At 49.4% G+C, this 27,267-nt stretch overlaps 1 protein-coding gene across 2 annotated transcripts in view; it reads right to left on the reverse strand.

Moving 5' to 3' along the window:
* Positions 1-27,267, reverse strand: part of PREX1 (phosphatidylinositol-3,4,5-trisphosphate dependent Rac exchange factor 1) — a 204,436-nt gene that overhangs the window by 79,681 nt on the left and 97,488 nt on the right. For both annotated transcript variants that reach the window (XM_023197325.3, XM_023197326.2), the window contains exons 5-6: positions 22,437-22,538; positions 4,738-4,899 (exon numbers count right to left, since the gene is read on the reverse strand). In XM_023197325.3, the coding sequence (XP_023053093.1) occupies positions 4,738-4,899; positions 22,437-22,538 (264 nt within the window). The remainder of the gene's footprint in view (positions 1-4,737; positions 4,900-22,436; positions 22,539-27,267) is intronic.

Here is a 27,267-nt window from a genome sequence, read left to right on the forward strand (position 1 = left end):
CAGGGACTCCCTGGAGCTTCATCATGGCCCATGGGCAGCACAGAGCAGACACCGGTTCGGCAGTCCCTGGAGCGCAAGTGCCTCTCCTTCCTTTTGCCTTGGCTCCCTCATGCCCACCCACCAACCCTTCTAGGCTCCAAAGGGGCAGTTGAAGAAGAATCTGGTACCTGGCCCAGCTGCCAAACCCCAAGGTCACACAGCCCTAGACCTGAACCCTGCTGCCAAGGCCATCTCAGGGGACCTAGGAGAGGAAGTGCGCCCAGCCTGGGAAGCTGCCTCTCCAGCCTTGGCCAATCACCACCCGGCCAACTGCAGCTGAAATGCCAAGCACACTATAGGGGGATACCCCCTCCACCCCAGCCCTGCTGAGAAGCCCAGGGGCACTCTCAATCTCCCTGAAATCTTTGAATCCAGGTCAAGGGTGGTGCTAGGGGTTGGATGCACAGGGAAGAGGCTAAGCACCAAGACATGTGGACCAGTCAGGACTCAAGACCTCCTTCTTTCCAGACAAGCACACTCAACCATGATGGAGATGGAGATGACAAAACCTTATACACGCGAAGCCAATACATGCATAGGGGTGGCCACATGCCATGCACTGTTCTAAGTATCTTGCACAAACTCAGCTAATCCTCAGGACAATTCTCATTTTATAGATGAGGAAACTGAGGCACAGCATGGTAAAGTGACTCGTTCATGGTCACATAGGTGATAAGGCCGTGAGGTGGAACTTGAACCCAGAAAAGCAGCCTCCACTCCCCCACCCGCTCACCTCTAACTCAGGCGGCTCTTCGAGGACAACCTGAAGAGTTTTCTTTGCAATCGTTAGTCTAGAGCAGAAGTCCCCAAGGGGAGAGACCCTGTCCCACTGGGAGCCCAAAGCACCCCAGGGAAGGTAGGAAAAAACTACGAGAGCTTTGTAGTGATTTTGTTTCCTCACTCCTGTTTCCTTCTCTCCCCTTGTGGGTGAGTGAACAGCTGATCATCTCCTAAACCGGATCCAGAGCCAGAAAGTGGAGTGCCCGCCTGCCTGCCTTCCTCCCGCCCTCCCTTTCTTTTTCTTTTTTTTTTTTGATGGAGTCTCACTCTGTTGACCAGGCTGGAGTGCAGTGGCACCATCTCAGCTCACTGCAACCTCCGCCTGCTGGGTTGAAGTGATTCTCCAGCCTCAGTCTCCCAAGAAACTGGAATTAACAGGCACGCTCCACCACACCTGGCTAATTTTTCTATGTTTAGTAGAGATGGGGTTTCGCCGTGTTGCCCAGGCTGGTCTCAAACTCCTGGCCTCAGGTCATCCACCCGTCTCAGCCTCCCACAGTGCTGGGATTACAGGTGTGAGCCACTGCACCAGGACTGTTTCTTTCTTATTAAGAGCACACATTTCCTTTTTGTCACTGTGAGCTTCACACGGAAGCCCATGGGGCTGTGTCTGCAGTGTGTCTCTGAGGAGGCGCAGCCCACACTGGGCACAAGTTCTAGTCAAAGCTCTTGGATGCTTTTTCCATCTAAAATAAATAAATAAAGAGATCCCGCTTTGCTGCCAGGGCTCCTCCTGACATGTATTGGGCGTTTTCTCCGAGCCAGGCACTGCCGAGGACTCTGTAAGCATCAACTCTCCCGTCCTCAAGTGACCCATGACAGGGGTACTCCCATGATCCCGACTTTGCAGATGGGGAAACTGAGGCAAAGAAATCTCTCCCCACAGAGGCGGTTGTCTCATTCACTCACTTGGAAGGTTTTGTGACACTGCCATTTCCTTGTGCTCAGCAAAATGGATTCGCAGATTAACTTATCTGGTTTTAACTAAACCAGTCTCACAACAAACAGTGGCTCACAAAGGATCGGGGGTAAAAAACACACATATGGGAGATCGAATTCATGAATGATGATGCAACCTCAAGCAAACAGCAAGAAAGTGGCCAAGACAAGACTCCCCTTGCTCCAAAAACAAGCCCCTTGTCAGACATATTTCAAGAGAGAGATGACAGCCATAGGATCAGATCAGTAAGAGGTCACAGAGAAAGATGGGAAATAACCAAGAAGAATATCTGAAATGAAGACGTGCAATCACTGTCATTAACATGAACTGCCCCCTAAGTCATGCTGTCCTCAGAGACTGTAACAACTAACAGATAGCATGGAAGCAGCTCCACTATTAGACATTAATTTGTCTAGCTAGAATGTATTATTTTCACAAGTCACCTTGAGGAACAAACTGTATTTTAAAAATCTTTCTACTTCATAGAAAACAATTTCACATTTTTCAAAGGACATTCATATTCCATATCTCACTTTATCTTCCAAATGAAACCAAAACATAACTTCAGAGATATTATCACTAAAATTAAACAAATAGGAGAAAATAAGGCCCACCAGGCAAGACAAACTGACCTGAGGCTGGGCAGTCTGTAAGTTATAGGGCTGGGCCTCAAAACCCAGTTCCCGTGCCTCAGCCGCCTCATCTGTAAAATGGGGATAACAGCACCTCCCTTGTAGGGTTGGAAGCTCATAACAGGTGCTAAATAACTGCCAGCAATTCTTATTTTAGGTCACTTTATTTCCTATTGCATCCAGAAACACCGGCCACCGAGGGCCACTGAGTTCTCAAACTGTACATGTTCAGGGTCACAAAGGGTTTTAGAGACCCTTGGTTCCCATTTCCCTAGGCCCTTACCAGAAAAAAAAAAGGCATCTGGAAATCACTTCTGGTGCAGCTGCCGAAGAGCTTGCTCAATACCCTCTCCTCCGGGGCCCATGTGAGAAATTTCTTTTCCAACTGAGTGCCAGGAAACTCTTGTCTCCCAGAAGAACTGCTTTGCTTCTTCCTTTCCGGACAATATTAGGTAACTTATGTGTGTTGCTCTTTTCACGTTGGCTTCCAGGAAACTCAAAGCCCAAATAGACAGATGTTTAAATTAGTCACCTCTGTTTGCTCTTGAGGTTCAAAGTGGCCATGTGACACATTTCTGGCCAATGTAATGAAAGGGGACACCTGCATGGGGCTTCTAGAAAAGGCTTTCCTCCACCAGGGAAGAGAGCTCCCCACGAACTACCCTGGCCATGCCCCTGTCTCCTCTGGTTTTGAACACATGGTGCCTGGAGCTGCCGCCTTCATGGAAGCATGAGGGGAAGAAGAGGATTACCAGAGACCAAATCAGAGCTCTGACATCATGAGGCTGAGATGAGAGTCTTAGAGGATGCATCCTAACTGACGCACCTGAGGATCAGGCAACTTTCAGATGCAGGAAACAGAAACCAAGCCATGTAGTTTTAAGCAAAAAGGAAGGAGGGGCTTTACCTACTCACTGAAGGGGCTAGAGGAGCCAGGAATCCAGGCCAAGGGTCCCAGGAAACCAACCTCACTGCAGAACTGACCCACCAGGGGAGCCACTGCCCTGCCCCAGGTGGGAAAGGAAAATCAGAACATCACCTGCCCAAGCTCAGGCTCCAGGAAAAGGCGGCCCAGGTGGCATCGAGGATTCAGTAGTTGTGGCCTCAACTGTCAACTGCAAAGCCGTCCCATGGCTGCTGTCCCACCAACAGTGAAAAAGGAATGCCTAGGCCATGCATCTGACATGCAGGAAGCTGGCGCCCGGGCCCTCTCCTAATGTTACCATGGAAAGCCAGACACAACCATGGCTGTGCTTTGCTGCAAAAATAGCACAGGGGTGGCCTACGCCCCACTTCCACCTTCCAAATCTCAAGCAGCTGGGTCTGGTCTTGGCCAGACCCCAAATCATATCCCAAACTGAAGCTGGGAAATAGAGCTCTTCACTCTCCAGCCTCGGCTGGGCAGGAAGGTCCAGCAGAAGGAGAGCGGGGGACATGGCAAGTGGATTGGCCGATCCACATACCCACCCCTCCCTGAACGCAGCCCCTCTCCTCTCTGCAGCCAAACCCATAACCTCACAGCAACACAGCCTCACATTTAGGATTCCCCAGCACAGAGAAAATAACTAGAAATCCCAAATATGGCAAGTGCCTCCAAAGGCCAGAAAATCCAAGGGCCTAAGGCGTATGATTCACGTAACAATCCCTGCCCGAGAGCCTTTCATCTTCCCTCTTAATCTCCCGTTCCAGCTGTATTTACTCTGATACAGATTTTTTCATTTATTTATATTTTTCCATTTCCTTCTACGGATTCACAGGAAACCTCTAATAATCTAAGGAAGGCATGGGGATTTAAATCCAATGATCTCAAGAACCCTATCCCCTAATCATCATGATAGTAATACCAATAGCTACCACTTATTGAGTACCTACTATGTACCAGGTACAGATGAGGATACTGAAGTTCAGAGAAGTGATGACATTTGCCTAAAGTCACCCCGCAAACGAGTGTCAAAGCCAGAATTCTGTCCTGGAGCAGACGCTAAAACACCACCCTTGACGCTGGCATCAATAGATCAAAGGCTTCCACATACCAGGCAATGCATGAAAGAGAAGGGGTGGGGAGATAACAGGGGATGGTGGGGACTGAAGGAAACTAGAGGCTAAAGTGACTATTTCCATGAGATACAGGGGCCCAGAGTCACCAAGTTTTTAAGAGAAACTTGAAATGTGATTTTTTATTTGGATTTAATTGAAAAATAATTAAGCAATCTTTTGCAAACACTCTGTAGGCCAAACAAAATACACTGTAGACTGAACTAGGCGCTCAGTCCTCAGCTCATGCCTGCAGCTGTGCACCTCCCGGCCCCCTGCAGCCCAGGAGGGCCCCTCCTGTTCTGTACACACCTCCCAGCCTTCGATGTGGGACTGCAGCTGCTCCAGGGCTTCCAGCTTCTCCATCTGCCGCTTGGTCTCATTGATGTTGGAGCAAACGGTCTTCATGGCCTGCAGGGCACTCTGGACCGCGGGGTGGTCTGGGTGCTTGCCGGGAGTCCTCTTGGCCAGCTCCTGGGGTGGAATAGAGGTGGGGAGAAGCAAGCAAGACATCAGTCCAGAGGAGACCCAGGCCAGAGCTGAACCCAAGAAAACAGACAGAAACTCCTTGCCTGGTGGACATTACATTCTAGCAAAGGAGATGAGCCAAAGAAAACTCAGGTACGGAATCCAACTAGAAAGACAAATCCAAATGACGGAGAGGGAAGCACTGTTTCACCGGGAGGTCAGGGGAGGCCCCTCTCTGGAGGGATGTTTGAGCAGAGACCCTGGATACAGCAAAAGAGAGAGCCCTGCAAACACCCGAGGGGAGAGCCTGACGGGCAGGGGGCACCGTCGCCCAAAGAGTCCAGGGCGGGCACACGTCTGGTATGTAATGAGGAACAGAAAGCAGGCAGTGTGTCTGGAGTGGAGTAAATGAGAGAGAAAAACAGAGATCCACAGTCACAGAGGTGGCCCCAACACTGCCTCTCCCCAGGCCCGGTTTTCTTATCTGTAAGATGGGTATAAAAAATACCCCGCCTTCACAAGGCTATGGGACTGAGCATGCAAAGTGGCTCTTAATCCATGAGAAGCCTCCTGCCCCCAGCATTTCCCACTGCCAGCTCACCCCCAACTCAGTCACAGGCTGGGACATTGCAAAGGCCAGGCCAGTCTTAATGGACGATTCCAGCCACTAAGAGTGATGGGAGAGGAACTAAGGAGGAAGGGATTAGCTGGGACTTGAGAGATCAGGGAAGATTTTTCAGGCCAAATTACCCAAATCACCCAACCGCCCCTGCCAGCCTTTCATCCCGAACTGTGCTGGCAGGGATAAGTTTCTTTAATCATCTGACCCAGAAACACGCCTAACAGCTCCAGTCTCTCTCCTACGCCCTCTCTCTCTGCTCCCTTGATGATCCAGACAATGTCCCCACAGATGTGACACTCTTGCATCGTAGTTATGAGCACAAACGTAGGTTCAAGGGTTGACCCTGCCCCTCACTGTCTGGGTGACCTTGGGCCAGTCCTCTCTCCATCCTTGGCCTCAGCTTCATCATCTGCAAACCCATGATGATGAGGATGATGGTAATGACGAAGGCAGCAATTAATGTCTACTGAGCCTTTGCTCCATGTTTTTCAGGTAGCTTCCGTTTTGAGGCACAGCAAGAAAGCCTTAGGCCTCAAAGAAGTACAAGGAGGAACTGGGATTTGAACCCAGGCTGTCTGGTACTTCTCATGGTTGTGGTAAGGGCTAAATGAGGCACTATAGGAAAAGTATCAAGTACGTATATAGTAAGCACTCAATATATGCGAGCCATTAGCATTCTCCTTGCCGTATGACAACAGGCTAGCTGTAACTGTGAACAGCAATTTGCACAAAAGGGTGTTGTTCTGAGCACTCCCTGGAGAAAACAAACTCCAAACACATCCCTTCTCCATTCGCTTCTTTTCTGCCCTGCCTGAAAACAAATGTCCTCTTTTCTGAAGACCAGGTCCTAAGATTCCCAAGGCCCAGCTGGTCTGCATCATCAGGCCCCTGGGACTTTGCTGAGCTCTTGCCATGCACCCAGGCAATGTGCCCAAAGGATGCTAAACAAGGGAGATGGAGCCCTGCTCTTCCTCTGGAGGCCCCAGCAATGAGGCTGGAAAGGCACTTCCCTGGGGGCTTGAGAGAGGCCCAGATAGCAGCGCCATATGCTGAAAACGCTGGTGATCAATCAGAGAAGCAAGCCCAGAAGGCTTCAGGAGGAAGCAACACGAAAGCAGGCAGGGCACCCAGGGCCAGCTCTGCTAATGCGGAGTGTGTTTCGACTCATTCTTCACTCAGCTGATACTGGCTGAGCAACTGGTGCGAGCCTGAGCCATGGAGGCCGGGGAGAGAACAAGACGGTCCACTGGGAGCTCATGGTCAAGAGCGGACCAGTCAACAAGGTAATGACTATTACTACTACCAACAGTAACAACAGCTAATATTCAGTGAGCCCTCATGCACCTGTCAACCTCTTTTGATCCTCACATCAACCCTATTAGGTAGGCACCGTTATTCTTCTTGTTTGACAGATCCAAGACCTGAGGCACAGAGAGGTCAGGCTGTTTGTTCAAGGTCACACAGCACATCTGAGCCCACCCAGTCTAACTCCAGAATTTGTGCTCTAAATTCCCATGCTATTTACAACTTTTTAGACAGTGAAGTATGAATACTTTCCTCTCAAATAAATATATAATTTATAGGAATTAAAGGGACAATGAGTGAAGGAAGTGCCATGGTCTGAAAAGGTCTCTCTGGAGAGAAGGCTTGCGAGCAAAGGTTGAATGAGGTGAGGCCACAGGCCGCACCGCATCTGCAGGAACAGCACTCCAGGAAGGAGAAGAGCATGTGCAAAGGCCCTGAGGCAGCGAGAAGCAGCAGGGAGGCCAGCGGAGCTGCAGTGGAGCGAGCGAGAGAGAGGGATGGACCATGGATTCAGACAAGCATGCCAAGGCAAGATAATGTTAGGCCACAGTGGGGTGTTTGGGTTTCCTCCCAAGAGCATGGGGAGGTGATGAGGGTATGAGCAGAGACCTGACACCATCCTCTCACCCTTTAAAGGACCTCCCTGGCTGCTGACAGGAAGATGCACGGGATGGAATGTGCAGTGAATATAAAGTGGGAAGACCAGTTATGGCTACTGCCAACTTCCAGGCAAGAGCAGAGGCTGGCACAGAAGCTCTGTGCCTCATTCACTCCGTGCACACATGTATCCACTCAGCCAGGCTCCAGTGTACCTGGCCCCAAGTGGGCTCTCTGTTGTGCAGAGATGACGGCAGACACTCCCCTAAGCCCTCCTGGAGTCGTCAGCCTGCTTGTAGGCATGTCCACAAAGTTACAATACAAGACCGTGATCTAATGACCGTATTCAGTAATTCCATTCGATGCAGCAAAGCTACCCCAGACCCAGATTCCCTGAAGTGGTTTTTGGCATCTAGACCTTTGTGAGGCCAGCCAAGGCCAGGGGATGAATGTGGCCAGTCAGCTCCCAGTGGGCAGGAACAGAGGCTGCCAGTTAATGAGACCCCCGCCCCAGGTTCTACCCATCATCCCTTTCATCCAAAGCAGGGGTCAAATGACTGTCTGAGGACCCAGTCCAGCCCATCACCTGTTTTTGTAAAAAAAAAGTTTTATCAGAACCCAGCATCCTCATTCATTGACATATTGTCAGTGGTTGCTTTTATACTACAATGACAGACTGTATGGACCCCAAGGCCTAAAATATTTACTAGCTGGTCCTTTAATGGAAAAGTTTGCTGGTCCTTTGTTAAAAGCAACAGAACTGATTCTTAGCTGAGCATGAGGACACCTGGAATAAAGGCAACACGCCCAGTCCGCCTGGTCACTAGGTTCTCGTGGATGGACGGTGAGCAGAAGTCCCAGGTGCAGTTTCCCTTCTCCTTTCCCTCTTCCTTGGCTGGAATGTGGGCATTGTGTGAGCACCTGAAACCCCGGTGGTGAGGGCCACTCCTCAGGGTTGGCAGAACTTGGTGCTGTCAGCATGGAGCCACCATACTGCCCTGGACTGCCTTGACAAAAAGAAGCTTAGACGTTGTCTAAGCCACTGTTGTTTCGGAGCTCTGCCACCGCAGCTAAAACATATCCTAGTACAAAAGACCCCACTGTGTTGTGGCACTTGGGATAAATTCACCACGAAACCGCGTTCTTCCTTCTGCTGACTCTGTTTGGCGTGGCCATCAGTGAAATTATGTTGCCTCCCAATGGCCCTAGCAGGCAGGTGCTTCTACTATCCCCAGATGAGGAAGCTGAGGCTCACACAGAGGCAAGGTCTCCTGCCCAAGGCCATGGACAGCTAAGCGGCTACACGGTCCAGCTCCAGAGCTCACATTTCTGAATCACTATTCTGTGATTCTCCAGCCTGAGGCCCTGGGCCACTTCCCACCTCCCCCGACAAATAGGAAGCCCTCACCACTTTTATTCTTGAAACTAAAACCTGACAGGCCCACGGCACCCCTCTGACGGGCACTGCCGCCCCATCTGCTCCTCCCAAACCCTGGATGTTGGAATCTCAGTGATTCTCCTCCAGTGGTTCCCCGTGGGGCTGCCAACACCCAGTAGTTAGTAAAGTGAAAAAAAGGCTGCTTCCCTTTTCTATCTGGCTGCCTCTGTCTCTATTCTTGCTCTAGGTCAGTGGTAGGGGTAGGGAATTGAAACCAAGCAAGGCCTGGCCTGGCCCAAGGCTGGACCAAACCCGCAGGGGAAGTGTTAGCTTTGGTGTCTTGGTTCACAGGGGTGTGTTGGCTCCACTCTGTTGAGCTTCAAAAAATGAGGGCCCATTCCTGCCTCCAGGCCTTTGGACTTGCTGTTTCCTCTCCCGGCACATTCCTTCTCAAGATCTGAAGAAGTAACAGCCAAGCATGGTGGCTCATATCTGTAATCTCAGCACTTTGGAAGGCCCAGGCGGGCGGATCACGAGATCAGGAATTCGAGACCAGCCTGGCCGGCACGGTGAAACCCGGTCTCTACTAAAAATATAAAAATTAACCAGGCATGGTGGTGCACACCTGTAATCTCAGCTACTTGGGAGGCTGAGGCAGGAGACTCGCTTGAACCCGGGAGGCAGAGGTTGCAGTGAGCCAAGATCATGCCCCTGCACTCCAGCCTGGGCAATACAGTGAGACTCCATCATAAAAAAAAAAAAGAGGTAACATAGTACTGTACAAAGATAGGCCTAGAGATCAATGGAAAAGAATTGTAGCCGGTGGCCCGCGGTTCCAGACCAGCCTGGGCAACACAGAAAGACACCATCTCTACCAAAAAATTTTAAAAACTTAGCCAGACGCAGTGATGTGCACCTATGGTTCCAGCTTTTGGGAGGCTGAGGTGGGAGGATCACTTGGGCCCAGGAGTTCCAGGTTACAGTGAGTTATAATTGGGCCACTGCACTCCAGCCTGAGAGACAGAATAAACCTGTCTCTATTATCTCTTTAAATAAAACAAAGGGGAGGGCGAAGTTGATAGGTGCAACAAACCACCACGGCACATGTAGACCTATGTAACAAACCTGCACATTCTGCACATGTAGCCCAGAACTTAAAAAAAAAAAAGAAAAGAAAATCGAAAGTAAAAATCAATGCATATCAAAAAAAATTAAGAGTCCAGAAATAAATCCTTGTATTTATGATCAGTTAATTTTCCACAAGGACGCCAAGGCAATTAAATGGACGAAAGAACTGTCTTTTCAACAAATGATGCAACTGAATATCCATGTGCAACAAAATTAGGCTGGCCCCTTCCTTACGCCACACACAAAAATGGACTAAAAATGGATCACAGACCTAAATGTAAGAGCTGAAACTATAAAATTGTCAGGGAAAACATAGGGGTAAACTCCTTGTGACCATAGGTTAGGCAAAGTGCTCTTATATGTGACCAAATGCACAAACAACTTAAAAAAATATAAAGTGAATTTCATCACAATTTAAAACTTTTGTGCTTCAAATGATACTATCCCAATGTGAAAGCCAAAAAATAAATAAAATTAAAAAGGAAGGGAAAAGACAATCTGCACAATGCAGGAAAATAGTATCAATTACACATCTGATAAGGAACTTGTACCCAGAATATACAAAGAATCCTTACAACTTAACAACAAAAAGATGAATAATACAAGTAAAAAACAGGCATAGGACTTGAACAGACATTTCTCCAAAGAAGATATACAAATGTCCAGTAAGCAGACGAAAAGATGTTCAACATCATTTGGGAAAATGCAAAAACAAACCAAACTGAGATACCACTTCACATCTACTGGAACAGCTATAATCCAAAACATGAATAACAACTGTCGGTGGGGATATGAAAAAAACAGAGCCCTCCTACATTGCTGGTAAAAATATAAAATGGTGCAGCAGCTTAGGAAAGCAGTTGGGCAATTCCCTTGTGACACCATGATCCAGCCATACCTGAAGCCATCTATCCATGGCTTTTCAGTTATGTGAGCCTATTTGTATTTTACATATATATGTTGTGTAAGTCGGTGTGGGCTAGTTTTTCCATCTCTTATTTGAAAACGTTGCTACTGTTTCACAGTCTCAGAGAGAGTGCACAGATATGGAATCTCGAAGGTGTCCCAGTTAGTCTCAAACAGGCATAAAATGTGGGTATCTTCAAAGCTAATGAGAGCTTGAGCGATACTAACAAAGGTGTAACATGTGAAAGGAGGGAGGTGAGGAGGCTCCTGCCCAATTCAGAGCTGAACAGACTGTCCTAATAAATTAGAATAGAGTCACGTTCAATAGAGACATACTATGGTACTGAAAACCCTGGAATCCATATCCAAAGTGGAACAGATACGTGAACTTCCAGGACTTGGCCCAGAGAAGAGTATTTCTGGAAGGAACCCAAGAGATGCTTGCTTGCTCGCTAAGCGTCTTGGGAGAACTACAGGATGAAGAGGGCCAGTGGATCTGTAAGACCTCAAGGAGTCCTACGGGACCCGTGCAAGAGACCACTGTTTGGATTAATCCATTCTTACACCACTTGGAGCTTTCTGACAAGAGAGGGGGCTACCTTGTAAGGTAGTAAGTTCCCCATCAATAGAGGTATCAATGATAGATTCAGGCCCACTAATGCTTTATTCTAGCTCAAACCCAGTATCAGATCATGAAATTGGAAAGCCCTGTGGTCAAGAGAATCGGTGCTGGGAAAAGGGAGGCGTGGTCTCCACTTCGCCTCCACCACATCTCAGCTGGGTGGCCTTGCACAAGTGACCTCACCTCTCTAAAGCCAAGTGTGTACATCTGTGAAAGAGGCTAAGACTCACCCCCTAAGGCTAATGTAAAGATCCAATGGAGTGATGAATGTAAAAATCTTGGTACCCAGTAAGAACACAATATTTATCATCGTCATCATCGTTATGTCTGTGGTAATAGTGACTATTTCTTATGATTTCTGTATAGAAGGAGTAATAGTGAAACCAGAAGTCATGGTAATGGTCCTAACAGCCAGCATCTACCGAGTACTTACTGTGCACCAAGCACTGCTCGAAATTTAAGTGTATTAAGTCATTTCATCCTCGAATCATCCCAATGAGGTAGGTACTATTATCATCCAACTCTATATATGAGGAAACTGAGGCACAGAGAGGTTGAAAGCCTCTTGCCCAAGGCCACAGAGACCGAAAGTGGGACTTGGCAGATGCCAACCACATCTACAGGCCCCTCTAGAAATAGTAATAGCTGGAAATGAACACCCCCAAATCAGACTCTTAGAATACAAAATGTCTGAGCAGGGCAGGTCCTGGGGATCCTTCAGAAAAACTGAGAGTGGGGAAGAGCGGGGTGTGCCAGGGCTACCCTGTGAACCAGCAGCACTAACCCCTCCAGGAGCCAGGCTGAGTGGCCTTCCCCAGCATCCGCCCCTCGAGCCCTATGTGGTTTCGCGAGTGAGGCCCCAGGCAAAGGCTTCCTAGAAGAGAGGATGTCGGCACAGAGAAGCCTGGGCTTCCGCGAGGTGCCTCACCTCCCTCTCACCCCTGCAATCACATTTACTCAAAGGATGCCCAAAGGTGTCCGCTCTGAGCAGCCCCTTCATGTCCCCAAAACTGTGTACTCAGCCCCCAGGATGGCCATAAGAGGCAGCCTGAGGCGCAGGGCCTCAAATTCCAGGGCAACAAACAAGCGTGGCTAAGGCCAGCTCCTACTGGCTCACTCAGCCTCGCCCAAGACCCAGATCACTCAGCCTCACCCCAAGGCCCAGGAGAGGACTGGGAGAAGAACAAAGGGCTCAGAGGAAGAGAAGGTGGCAAGGAGAGAGGAGGACAAGCTGCAAAGGCCTACTGCTTCCACCTGCTCCTCTCTCGGGCCATGGAGTCCAGGAGAGGCCACCCCAGCCAGCTCCCAGTGCGGATCTGTGACTAAAGCCTGACCTTCCATTCTCCCAGCCACAAAACGAGGGTGTGGGATCCATGCTGAGCTAGTGGGCCTCAGGCTGGGACTTCCTATGCAAATGCTGGGAAAGGCATGCTCTCCTCTTCCTGGGTGGGCACGCTGGTCACACACAGGCCTGAGGCTGCTGGTGACCAACGATGCCACTATGAGAAAGCAGCCTCCTGAGCACAAGGCTGGCACTGAGGGAAACACAGCAGGATATGGAGAAATGGAGCCAGGACAGTATCGCCTGAGCCCTGGATGCAGCTGTGCCTGAAGTCAGACCTACCCTCAGTCTTTTCTGTTTCCTGCTCTTTTTTAAAACGCAACTTTAATTAATAAGTTCATAAAAACAATAAAGTAGATTTTCAGTCACTGGCAAGCCAAATTGTCAGAAAATGAGTCCATAAACCCACAGTGTGAAAACAAAGCCGCGACTGTCACTGGAAGATGTGACAATACGCACTATTCCCTGTGAGTTGGGGTTGGTGGGGGTTGGAAAGCCATACTGTCCTCTCCACAAACAGAAAAAGGCATCTCATGGAGGCAGGGAGGTGGTGTCACCAACGGGGTCTGGGTCAAGGAGAACACCACCCACTTTCTGGGGACACCTCAGCCAGCTCCAGGAAGGGGCTGATCCTGCACTCAGTGACTTGCCTCCAGTCACACAGGCCTGCCCAAGGCTCTAACATCTAAGCTCAGGAAGCCTGGCTTGCTCCTGTACCCACAGTGCTGAAGTCCCCTGCGGCCATACCTAGGGTGACAGCAGAATGCAAATGAAGAGGTGCTAAGGATACCCACCACCACTTAAAAAAAAAAAAGGGAAAAGAAAACAAGAAGCGAAAAACATCTGTCCAAAAAAGTCCAAGAGAACCCAGAAGTGAAGAGCTGCCCAGCATTGCAAAAAAAAACCACAAACACCCTCCATGCATGCAGATCATATGCAGATTTCATGTAAATGTATTTCCAATTTTAACAATTTCAGCCTCTGCTGCATGTCTAGGAAAACTGTAGTCCCACCAATTAGGAATTAGCAGGAGAAAGGAAATAATGCTTGTGGGTTTTAAAAACTCCTTTCTTCTACTCAGAGGAAAGGTGGGTAGAGTGGGAAGAGGGCTTCTATCAGGAAGTTCCTGTTCTGGCTTTGATGAGGATGTGCTGTGTGATCTTGGACAAGTTGCCTCCCCTTTCTGTGTCTATGCCTCCTGGCTATGCAAGGTAGTGATGAAACTAAGCTAAATGTTATCGCCAGCCTCTGTCAACAAAGCAGAAGCTCTGGCCACCCTGGGCTTGCGTTTCCACCATACCGTAACAGTTGGCTGGGCTGAGCGGTGGCTGCTCCTTAGAAGGGACGAGTGCCCTCTAGTCTGCCACAGTTCCCACCCACCTCGCTAAGTTACAACCAAGCTACTCACTCGCTTCCTGCACCTGCCCTGCAGGTATCTGTGTTTGTGAGCCTAGGTTGGTAGGTCTCTACTGACCCTCCAGGCTCTGACATTCAGGAACTCTATATCCAACCTTTCAAAGAGGCCCTAGCATGGCTCACCATAAAGTTCTATACCTCTTGTTCTCACTTCCAGGCTCTATACAGGCATTTCTCTAGAGAAAAGGGTAAAATGGTAAGAGATGGTGGTGATTGATGGTGAAATGGTGGTGGTGGTAGTGGTGATGATAGCTATAAATTCCAACTTAGTGGAAGCAAAAATAAATAAAAATAAAAGAAATAAAGCAAAAATAGCAACTAAGCCCCAAAAAACTAAAACAATCCAAAATAAAACATGGAAAGAGGGAAAAGCATCAAAAAAAGAGGATACATAGAAATCAAAAAGAAGGACAGCAGAACCAAGTTCAAATATATTAATAAACACAATAAATATAAGTGGACTAAATGCTCCTGTCAGAAGATATTATTAGATCAGATTTTAAATTGAACTCTATGGAGTTAACAAAAAAAGCACCTGAAGCCTAAGGATTCAGATAGGTCAACCACAAAAGGAGAAACAAGATATTTCAGGAAAACACTAATCAAAAGAAACTTAACGTAGCTATATTAATATTGGAAAAAAAGATGCTGAAACAATAAAAGTAGCTAATATTAAGCACATGTCAGCATTTTACAGACATTTTTCATTTCATCTTTATAATAACCAGTAACTAAGGCAGTACTTCACAGGAGAAAACTGAGGCATACAGAGTTTAAGTCAGATTTCAAAGAGGCAATGCTAATAAGGTCAGGAACTAGGATTGAAAAGCATAAAAACCATTACAATATTTGAGTCACCAACATTTAACAAGCATGACCATTTACTCAGTAATATGCAAAATGCTTTCATGAGTTTTCTCATGCATAGTCTCATCTGATCTTCACAGCAAGCCTGGGAGGTAACTACCATGCCCATTTTACAGATGGGAAAATAGAGACACAGAGAGGTTCAGCAACTTGCCCTTGGTCACACAGTTAAGAAGAGGTAGACTTGGATTTCTGTATTCACTCTTAACCACACACAGTGTAGGAGAAAGTAGAATCCAGGCTGGACCCCACAAAAGGTGATCTGGGAAGGCTCCTTCGAAGATGGGGCATCTGAGCATGGCTTTGAAAGGAAGAGGTGATGGCAGGACCTCCCCACTACCAACTCCCCAACAAGGGGTGTCCCGAGGTTAGTGCTCACCACACAGGAAAGAGCCTGAGCACAGGCTGACACAGGTTGAGTCTCTGGAGCAGCTGTGGGCGAGGTGTTGGTGCTTGGCCCAAGAGACAGGATGAAGGGGTGGGCACTGTGGTTGGGGAAGGATGGGGTCAGGGTAGAGGGGGCTGCAGTGAAGAGATCTCTGACTTCCTGTACCTTCTCAGCAAGACAGTGACAATGCCCAATCCCCAGCAGATGAGGAACTCGCTGTGTAACATCAGTCAGACAAAAACTCCAAAGAGATAACCCAAAGTATCCAGAATAATAGAAGGACTCTGGGAAATCAAAAGGACAACTGTCCAATAGCAAACTGGCAAAGGATGTGAAAAGGCAACTCTCATGAAATGCACCCACCTCCACTGCCACCACCAGGTCCAGACATCTCCTACCCGAACCACTGAAGCCAAGTACTTCCTGGTCTCCCTGACTCCACCCTGACCACCCCACGGTCCATCCTCCACACCCAGCCAATGGGACCCTGTTAGAACTAAGGCAGATCCTGTTCCTCCCTGCTCAGAACCTTCCCATGGCTCCCACCTTACCCAGATGGAAAATAAAGACCTCACAAAGGCCCTGACCTGGCTCCATTACCTCTCTAACCTTCCTCCCTTGCTGTCTCCCTATCCTCTCCTCTCCAGTCACCCTGGCCTCCTCACTGTTCCCCAGACACACCAGGAACAGTCCTGCCCCAGGGCCTTTGAACTGGCTGTTCCCTCTGGAACAATTTTCCCTGAGGTACCTGCTTGACTTCCTTCCTCACCTCTTTCAGGTCTTTGCTCAAATGTTTCCTTCTCAGTCCAGCCTTCCCCGACCACATTATCTAAACCTGCAACCCCCTGAGTGACTCCTGGTCCTTACTGATCTTCTGAACCTGATATTTATTTTTCCCACAGCATCCAAATATTCCATCTAAACAAGCATACACATTTCTTACTCATTTGCCACCATCTCCCCTAAGAAGAATGTCCGTTCCAAGGGGACAGGGGTTCAAGTTGGTTTTGTTCACTTTGTACCCCTAGCACCTCAAGCAGTGCCTGACACATAATAGTTGCTCAATAAATAGGTGGTGAATGAATGAATGGCTTCAAAAACCCTAAACACTGCAGCACCAACTGTGGCTCTCTCTTGGAGGACACTAGGAAGATGGAAAGGCATTTGCTAAGAGAGTAGTATTCTACTGTGTGAGTCACTATTTTTTAATGTTGGCTTCTCCCCGCCCCCCTCTACCCATCCCACATAAAGTTTGCTCTGGTGTCACCTAAAATTTTCTGGAAAGCGATGAGTAGCACACGTCCACGCTCTGGGAAACATGTCACTCCCAGCTGTCCCCCTTCACTGAGAATTGAGGTCAACACCTCCCTGGCAATGGACCTCACTCAGTCCATCCCAGGACTGCTGACCTCAGTATTGGCCACTTTCCTCCCAGCCAAGTAGAGAGAGGTAGCAGCCGAATGACAAGGTCCTTGCGCTGCACTTGGGTGACAGCTGCATCACCCACAGACAGACATGGGAGGTGCAGGAGACACCAGCGGCTGTGCACCAGACCCAAGGCTGTACCCCAAGCAGCTACTCTGTAGAAAACATCCCTGGACGCAACCCCACTAGAGCAGCTGTTCTGAACAGACAGGTCCCAGGATGTGCCCAGGATGTGCCCAAGTCCCAGGGGCCCACAATGTTTAACAAGTTCTGAATCAAGCTGATACTTGGACATAAGTAACTTTCACCATAAAAGTCCCAATTTCTGGATTCAGAAACAGTTGGCAAGAAGACAGGGGTGGCCTTTCCACACATTCACTAAGTGACCAGGGGTATCTACCCAGTGCAGGCACCATTCCAGGCACTGGGGATACAGGCCCAAATCCCTACCTTTGAGGAGCTGACGTCACAAAATCAACCAGGACACCAAGCGTCCCAGGACAGAATGTGAGCCAGCTATGAAGAAAGATAAAAGCAAGGTGAAGGGGACAGAGAATGGCAGAGGCAGCTCCTCTATCACAGAGGTGGCCAGGAAAGGGCTCAGGTGGGAGGCACTGGAGCAGCAGAAGCCTGACAAAGATGAGGAATGAGTCTCAGGAGACATGGGGTAAAATGTCCCGGCAGAAGAAAGGGCAAGTGCAAAGGCCCTTAGGCAGAAACCTGCTTGTTGTGTTCACCGAGCTTCAGGAAGCAAGCCTGGCTGAGCAGAGACGATCAGAGAGGATCATGGGTGAGATCGTGTAGGACCTTGCAGACGGCAATGGCAAAGAACTTGGAACTTATTTGGAGTGAGCAGAGAGCCCTGGGAGGATCATCTCGGGAGGAGTGACATGAACTGACTTTGGTTTAGCTGCTGAGCTGGGAGTAGCCTGCAGAGGACAAGAAGAGGCAGGGAGGCCGGCTGGGGCTGGGGCTGGGGCTGGGGCTGTGGCAGTGGCCCAGCACGCAGGGACTGAAGGCATTCGGAAGCCGCTGGACTCTGGACAGAGTCTGAGAGCAGAGCCGACAGGACCTCCTCATGGCGAGACATAGGGGCGGGGAAAGAGGGACACCAAACGTAATCCCAAGGTTTGGCCTGAGCAACCAGAAGGACAGAGGGACTGTCTGCTGAGCTGGGGATGGAGGGGTTGGTGGGGAGGTGGTCTGGGAAAAGGCATGAGTATGCTGGACAAGAGATGCCTGCCAGACACTCAAATGCAGAAACTCAACGGGCGGGAAGACAAGTCCAGGGTCTAGGGGAGAGGTCCAGGCTGAAGTCATCCACATGCAGATGGACTTTAAGGCCATGGGAATGTCCACACAAATCCTGTACATGAACCTTCAGAGCAGCATGACTCACAATAGCCAGAAAGTGGAAACGACCCAAATGTCCATCAGCTAATGAGTGGATAAACATAACGTGGTCCAGCCACACAACGGAAGATGATTCAGCCACAAAAAGGAAGGAGGCACCGACACGCTCCAATGTGGCTGAGCCTTGAGGACATGAGTCTAAGTGAAGCCAGCCAGGCACGAAAGAGCAGCACTGTGTGATTCCACTTGGAGGAAATATCCAGAATAGGCGAAGAACTGACAGAGGCAGAAAGTAGACGAGTGGTCAGCAGGGGCCGGAGGGGGGACGGATGAGCAGTGAGCGTTTATAGGTCTGGGGTTTCTTTTGGGGGTGATGGAAATGTTCTAAAATTATTGTGGTAATAGTTGCACAACCCTTGAGTATACTTTTTTTTAAAAAGGCCACAGAGTGGATAAGGCCACCACAGGAGCAAGTCTAGATGGGTAAACGGCCTAAGGACTAAGCCTGGGGCCCATCTCTCCTCAGAGGCCCCAGAGATGAGGAAGCTGTAGAGGAGACCAAGATCAAGTGGCCAGAGAGCTAGGGGCAAAGGTGGCAGCTGCCCCCTGAGACAGGATGTGTCCCCTGCAGTCAGCCCCAGGATGGCCCCTGCCCCTGCCACACACTCCAAGTCCCTGCAGGGCCCAGCCCAAGGCTGGAAGCTCCAAGGGGCAGGGCCCGGGTCTGTCTTGTTGACAGCCGTGAAGAGCGAGCAGCAACACAGATGTGTGCATCACCAGAAAATAACTAAGAGGATCAGTGACGGTCGGGCCCCCCACCAGGCACCTGCCAGCTGTGCACCAGGGGCATCACCCCAAACCTGAATCATTTCCCTGGCAACGTGAATGGAAAAGTCAACAAAGCCTGAAATGCCAACTGTCTATCCCGCGCCTGGGCTGAAGAGTCGAGATAGAATGTTCTGGCTATTCTTAGGCAATGTTCAAGTTCAGCTTTTGGGGGCTGTTCCCAAAAAGGCTTTTATTCTCGCCTCTTCCCTCTTCCTACCCAAGCTCCTCAACCTTGTGTGCCCACCCCAAGTGGGAGTTCAGCTCAAACAAGGGGGCTCAGAGGGCCGCGGGGACCCCTGCAAGGCCGTCGGAATCTGGAGAAGCCAGAGGGGGTGGGCTGGGGGGTTGAGCTCAGCTGCTTCAAGTTCATGGGATCATCTTTGAAAATCCACTGGAAAATGTGACAGAAAGGAGGAACTCCGGAGGCCGGGGGACAGCGCTCCCCTCAGCCCCGGGTGTTTGCTGATGCAAATATTCCCGCTCTGGTGCCAAAGGCCGGGCACACTGAGCAGTTCTGTCAGGCAGGGAGCAAGGCATGGCCCCAACGGGAGTCTAAGGCCTTGCTTGTTCTCTCCTAAACAGCACCCCCCACCCTGCAATCTCCTACTTGATAAACACAGCTAGAGACCAAGGAAACAAGGCATGCCCCCACGGAGCGCAAGTGGGCAGTGTAAACTGCCATCTGGCCAGGACAGTGAACCGCGGCCACCCCATCGCCATTTCCTGCGGGCCATTTCCTCCACGGGTCGCCGGGCGGTTCTGCCCCTGCTCTCTCTCTGTTCTCCCGGGAATCCAGAGCCCAGGAATCCCACCAGACCAAACTCTGGTGCCTGGGGAGATGGGAACAGGCCTCAGAAATGCCCGGGCTTCACATTGAGCTTAGAGTCCACAGTACACACAGGTCCAGCCACACCGTGTGTTAAAATATGTCACGGAAGCTGCAGCTCCAAGTGCCTGCTGGAACCCAGACTTTCGCAAGATCCAGAAACCAAACCTCAGTTCAGGCTCTGGGCTATGGCTGCTGGTTCTTCTCATGGGTCAGATGTTCAAGGTTTTGAAACCCAGAGAAGAAGGAGACCAGTCTCAAAACACAGGGCCACCGAGCTTAGACCCCATTTAGGGAACTGAGAGGGCAGCATCGCTGATACTCCGGCACTTTGGCAGTTTAACTTCCCAAAATGCTCTCAACAGGCAGTAGAGCCATATGGGTAGGGGTGGCCCTCTGGAATCAGAACGCCCGGGTTCTAATCATGATTCTACTGCTTACCTACTATGTGGCCTTGGACAGGCCACTTCCTTCCTCTGTGCCTCAGTTATCCCATCTCCAAAAGGGGGCTAATCACAGTGCCTACCTTGCTGAGTTGCTGTTAGAACTAAGTCCATGCTTACTTGTCATAACAACCCCGTAAGTACCATTAACACAAACCCTATGTTTCAGTGAGAAACTGAGGAACAGGGAAGGATAGTGACTTGCCCAAGGTCACACACTCGTAAATGACAGAGAAATCCAAACCCAAACTGCTTATGGCTACAACGCCTGGCTCTCACCCAGGGGTCAGCACATTTTTGCTGTAAAGGGCCAGATGGTAAATATTGTAGGCTCTGCTGGCCACATCCACTCTCTGCTACATATTCTTCTGGGGTTTTGCTTGTTTGTTTGAACAACCCTTTTTAAAAAAGAGTAAACACCATTCTTAGCTCACAGGCTGTACAAAAAACAGGCCATGGGCTGTATTTGGCCCATAGGCCACAGTTTTGTCAACCCTGTCTCTAACCACTACAGTACACTGTCTCTTAATGCTGGCAGCTAATCCGAGTTTGAAAGACACACCACACAGATCACACGAAGCACATCTGCAGGCCCGATTTGGTCCACAGGCTACCAGTTTACAGGTTTCACCCGAAGCTTCTTCCACACCCAGGTGAAGACCTGAGCTACAGCATTTCCAAGACCTATTTAGGGATCAAAGCCACAGCAAGAACAAGTGCTGAAGTTCCTTTCGAGTTTGCTGGAGAGATCAACAGCAGGAGCAGACCAAAGGAGGCATGGGAGAGCTGCGTCTGGCCCATCCCCGTGGCTATGCACAGCAAAGGTGTGTGTTCGTGGGCAGAGCTGATGACCCCAGGGTCTGGACCAGCTCAGAGGCTCCAGCATCACCCACTTTCTCCAGCAGAAAACCAAGATGAAGAATGCCCTGATACTCTTCCCCTCCCCTTTTGCTTCCAGTTCATGGAGCAAAAATACACAGGCCCCTGTGAGCAGGTGTGTGAATGAGGCCCCACCAGCCAAATTAATCCCCCGGGGAACCCGGGACACAGCTGCCTTCAGGACAGAGCCAGGACAGGCTCCAGCCAACAGCCATTTTGTTCAGCCATTTCCAAGGGCTGAAACTCCAGGCTGAGAACAGAGGAAGGTGGAAGAGCCATTCTCCGGGCTCAGGATCTGTCCAGCAGCCAGCATGAAGCCTAGAATCAAGACTTCTCCATTCCCACACAAGCAGCAAACCTTCCCTGCTTTGCCGAGCCAAGATGAAGCCAGGGCTGGTGGCAGGGAAGGAAACAGCAAGTGTATGGATGGCTGCATTTGCCCAGTCAATGCCTACGCCTGCCCTCACACTGCCTTCCACAAACAGCTCAGAGGTTGGGCAGGTGGGGTTCATCTGTCCTCACTCATGGCCTGTGGGACCCAGTAATTGGTTCAAGGTTGGAGCACATGACCCATGTCTGAGCCAATTAGAATTCTCTTGCTCAGAATGATTGGTTCAAGAGTGCAGCACCTGATCCAGGTTTCAGCCAATCAGAATACAACATTGCCCTGCTCACTGTCATTGGATCAGAGTGGAGTGTGGGATCATGTCTCAGCTAATCAGAGCACAGCAATAGTGACTGGTTCAGGGTAAAGCACAGGTGATTGGTTCAGGGATAAAGCATGGGTCTAAGCTGACTGAAGGATGATAAATGGTACGTGCAAAGGTTTCATGTGATTGGTCCAGGTCAAAGCACATGACTCGGGCCCAAACCATTTGGCATATGACCTTCCCCTGGCCGCAGATGGCCAAAGACAGAACGAATCTCAGGACTTTCCTCAGCTCTTAGTAGAGAGGTTCACTCTTTCCCACTGACCTTAAACTTGAGAGGATGTGAGGCCAGGAGAACCATAGCCACCTACCCGCTGCCACAATGAAAATAAGCCTGAACGGTGGAAAGCTGAGTGAACAAGAGAGAAAGAGGCAGGGTCCTGGTTTAAATCCAGCCCAGCCCAAAGCTGATACTGCTGCTAGACTTCTCAGATACTTGAACTAACAAATTTTATGTTATGCTGAAGTCAACGCGTTTTCTGTCACTTCAAATATGGGAAAGTCTCACCTTAAGGAGGAGCGGGTACTTGCAGATCCTCTGGATGGGAGACAACAGGTAGCCTTCCAAAGGGATGTCCGTAGTCTTCCGGCCTCCTAGAAGCATGCAGCTCTGCAAAGGGACAGGAGACCTTCATGAAACCCACCAAGGAGAGCACAGGGACATGGCCACCCTCAACCATGGGAAACGCTCTCAGAGCATGGCTACAATCACTTGGGAAGCGATTTAGCACTCCCTAGGATAAGTGAAAATGTGTATCATCTACAAGCAACACAAAGCCTAGTGGGCCAAATCTTGCCTACTCCCCATTTTGGTAAAGTTTTATTAGAAACACAGCCACATCCATCACATTGTCTGTGGCCCCCTACAAGCTACAAAGGCAGAGCTGAGTTGTTGAAAAAAAGGCTGTATAGCGGCGAAACCTAAAACGTTGACTATCTGGCCTTTTGCAGAAAAATTCACCCATTCCTTTTCTAGAGAAGCTTTCACATATACACATCAGGAGACTCAAAAGGCCTTGTTTACAACAGTAAAAAATGGGACGCAACCTAAATATCCATCACCTGAGAATGGAAACATCTGTATTTTTGTTTCAGTCTGTTTGCTCAGATTTATCCGACGGTAGCTAGCTATACAGCAGTGAAAATGAGATAACCAGGGCCACAAGTAGCAACACGGGCGAACCCCAAAAATATACTCTTGTGCAAAACAAAGAAGGATATGTACAGTATGAAACCATTTATAGAAATCTTTTGCCAGGCGCGGTGGCTCAAGCCTGTAATCCCAGCACTTTGGGAGGCCGAAATGGGTGGATCACGAGGTCAGGAGATCGAGACCATCCTGGCTAACATGGTGAAACCCCGTCTCTACTGAAAAATACAAAAAAAAAAAAAAATAGCCGGGCGAGGTGGCGGGCGCTTGTAGTCCCAGCTACTCAGGAGGCTGAGGCAGGAGAATGGCGTGAACCCGGGAGGCGGAGGTTGCAGTGAGCTGAGATCCGGCCACTGCACTCCAGCCTGGGCCACAGAGCGAGACTCCGTCTCAATAAATAAATAAACAAACAAACAAACAAATAAATAAATAAATAAATAAATAAATAAAAGAAATCTTTTAAAGACATGGAACATAAAACTAGGTGCTGTTTATGGAAAGCATGTATGAGGTTAAATATAAAGACATGCGTGTTAAAGGAATGCACCCAATTCCAGTGGGGGTTCCCTCTGTGGAGGGAGAGTTTCGGGTTGGAAAGTGAACTGGGAATCTTCAACTGTTACTGAAAACGTTCTAGTTCTTTACCTGGGAGGAGTGTACGTGATTCTATCATATGCATACCTCTATTCTGGCTTGCAGAGTTAAAAAGTGCAGCTCTCTTAGGAATGGAATACCGTTACCCTAACTCCCACACTCACCCACAAGCTCCTGCCCGCATGAATCCATTCAGTGCCGTCCCTGTCAATACTTCTGCCCTGCAGCCCCCTTGCCTCTCTCGGCTCATTCCATGTCTCTTGTCTGGAATGTGTTCTCTTCCCCAATAATAATAAAAATAATAATAATACTACCATCATCCATCATGAACACTGACCAAGAGCTAATCATGTTTCCAGCAGGCCTCTAGGGCTCCTGACCACCAACCACCCTATGAACTGAAAACTATGATTATTCTCATCTCACAGCTTAGACCCCTGGCGTGTGAGAGGACCCCAGAAAAGTGAGTCACAGAACTGGGACCTAGAGCCAGGCGGGTTGATACAGAGTCTGGGATTGAAACCACGATGCCCGTGTGCCCTTACCCCAAGCCCACCCATGCACCAAGACCAGCCCAGCCACCCAACCTGCCCTCAACTCCCAAGATTTCTTCCTCCTGGAGCCTCCATAGGTGGCCATTTGTTCCACAGGGCTCTCAATCACATTACAGGCACTGTTGCTCCAACAGAAGAATCCGTTTTTGTTTGGCAGGAACCATGAGTTCTGCGGTGTTTCCCTGCCATGCCCCTCACAGTCCTGGGTCCCTCGGGCTCACTATGTGCCCATGATGTGTAAGTGAATGAACTAACCAACTAATGAAGGAACAACCCACCAGCACATCCAGCCATTCCTCCTGGCAAACTGGAAATGAATCCAGACTCTTGGGAAAAGGGATCCCCATCCTGTCATTTATTCATTCATTCAACAAACACACATTGTGTGCTGTGCACAGTTCCAAGCACGGGGGGGCTGCCCAACGAAACAAATTTCCTGCTTATATTCAAGTGAAAATAAGACCGTAAGAACCCATACCGTGTGCCCACCATGTGCCAGGCACTGTGCCTCGTGCTTCACATACACACAAAGTTCATGCCAAAAGCCTAAGGAAATAAGCATGGACCACTGTCCCCTACCACACACGGGGAAACCATGGCACAAAGAGCTGGCCCAAGTCTCAGAGCTCCCTCCACTGCCTCTTAGGGATCACAATAGGCTCTGCCTGGAGAAGCAGAATTCTGGGGACCCCAGGTCCCAGCTCTCGCTGAGCTGAATGGCCCCCACCCGTGTTTACCCCTGGCACAGATGGGGGATTGAGGCTGCAGCAGCTGGGAGATGCCGGGCCCCACGCTGCTCACACTCAGGCCTTTGTCCTAGGAGCCAGCACTTGCCACAAGCTGCCCTGGTGATGTCAGCTCTGGGCAGAGTGCAGGGTGCCTGGGGGTGGGGAAGTGCTTTCTAGAAGCCCCCAGGGCTTGGCGAGAGAAGGATCCAGGATCAAGGAGTTTTCACAGGATTTTCACAGCCACCAATGACACTTCCCCACAAACACTCTAGATTGTTGTTTCACTTTATTTTCTTAAAAAAAAAAAAAAAAAAAAACAGGCAAACACACACAGAGCTAGCATTCACTCTTCTCATTACATTTCAGGCAGTTATGGGAAGAACTTCTGAGAAGTCCTTAAACGCCCAAAATTCACAGAAGTGATTCAGGTAAAGCGTCAACCTCATGGTCTTCCCAACCTCCTAATGGCAGCACGTTCCTGGACTGTCCTGAGTCCTCCTTTCTGTCCATGCTGCCCCACTGGCTGATCCCACCCTGACTCAGCATTTTTTCTTTCTTTTCCTGGACAGAACCTCATTCTGTCACCTAGGCTGGAGTGCAGTGGTATAATCTCAGCTCACTGCAACCTCCGCCTCCTAGGTTCAAACAATTCTCCTGCCTCAGTTTCCTGAGTAGCTGGGATTACAGGTGCACACCACCACACCCAGCGAATTTTTGTATTTTTAGGAGAAACAGGGTTTCCCCATGTTGTCCAGGCTGGTCTTGAACTCCTGACCTCAGGTGATCTGCCTGCCTCAGCCTCCCAAAGTGCTAGGATTACAGGTGTGAGCCACCGTGCCTGGCCTGACTTGGCTTTAAACACCATCTTTCCTTATATTGAAAACACTCAGGTTTATCTCTCCAGCCCCTAAAATCCAGACTAGAGTCTCTGCTGCCCACCCAACGCCCCGCCTGGATGTACTGCAGGTATCTTAAACCTCGTGCATCCAAAAGGGAATGTTTATTTCCCTGTCCTACCTTAGCCTGCATCCTCTTGGGAAAATGCAACTCCATTCTTCCAGTTGCTCGGGCACAAAACTCTAAAGTCATATTTGATTCCTTTCGTTCATTTATATCCAAAGTCAATGATCAGGCAAATTGTGTCAGCTCAGGCCTTCAAGCTCTATGTGAATCCAACCACCTCTCCCACCATGACCACACTGTTCTCAGACACCATTGCTTCCTGCCCAGACATTGCAGTAGCCCTGCAGTTGGTTGAATGGTGTTTCCCAAAATGCCAGGCCCCCACAAAACCTCAGAATGCAACCTTATTTGGAAATTGGGTCTTTACAGATGTATGGTAATTAGTTAAAATAAGGTGATGCTGGATAAGAGGGGAACCCTAAATCCAATGACTCATGTCCTTATGAGGGGAGAAAGACACAAAAGGCGGCCATGTGAAGACAGAGGCAGAGACTGGAGCGATGCTGCCACAAGCCAAGGAGCACTGGCAGCCGCTAGACAGGATCCTTCCCTGGAGCCCCAGGAGGGAGCACCCACCGACACCTTGATTTCAGACTTCTGGCCTCCAAAACTGAGAGAGAATCAATTTTGTTGTTTTAAGCAACCCCATCTGTGGCAATTGTCCCGGTCCCCTAGGAAATGCAAACAAGCCCCTCCCTGGACCTGCACTTCTACCCAGATACTGACAGGGGGGCCTTTCACCATGCAAATTAGCTCCAGTCATGCCTCTGCTCAAAACCCTCCCACGGCTTCCCAACCCACTGAGAATAAAACGGAACATTCTCTAAGGCAATGCCATGAGCTCCAACATGAAGGGATCCCACAGAGTGATCCCACAGACATCATGCTGCAGAAAAGCAGCCACACACACCGTATCCTGAATGATGCCGTTCACAGACGATGTTAGAATAGGCAAAACTAAGCTTTGGTAAGAGAAACCAGCAGAGGGATTCTGGAGGTCTGGGGGCCATGACTGGAAAGGGGCAAGAGGGAAACTTCTGGAGTGATGGGAATGTTCTTCGATCTTGGTGGTTCCATGCTATAGACATATGTAAGCATTCGTCACCCTGGGGGTGCACTTACTGCATGGATGCTACACTTTAATTAAAAAGCTTTTTTAAAATCTCATACTTGGACTGGGCAGAGTGACTCACACCTGGGAGTGTACTGCCAGCACTTTGGGGAAGCCAAAGCAGGAGGATCACTTTAGCCCAGGAGTTCAACACCAGCCTGGGTAACATAGCAAGACCCCAACTCCACAAAAAAAATTTTAAAAATTAGCTGGGTATAGTGGTGCACACTATAGTCCCA

The sequence above is a fragment of the Piliocolobus tephrosceles genome, chromosome 20 (genome assembly GCF_002776525.5).
Source record: "Piliocolobus tephrosceles isolate RC106 chromosome 20, ASM277652v3, whole genome shotgun sequence".
NCBI classification, from domain to species: Eukaryota; Metazoa; Chordata; class Mammalia; order Primates; family Cercopithecidae; genus Piliocolobus; species Piliocolobus tephrosceles.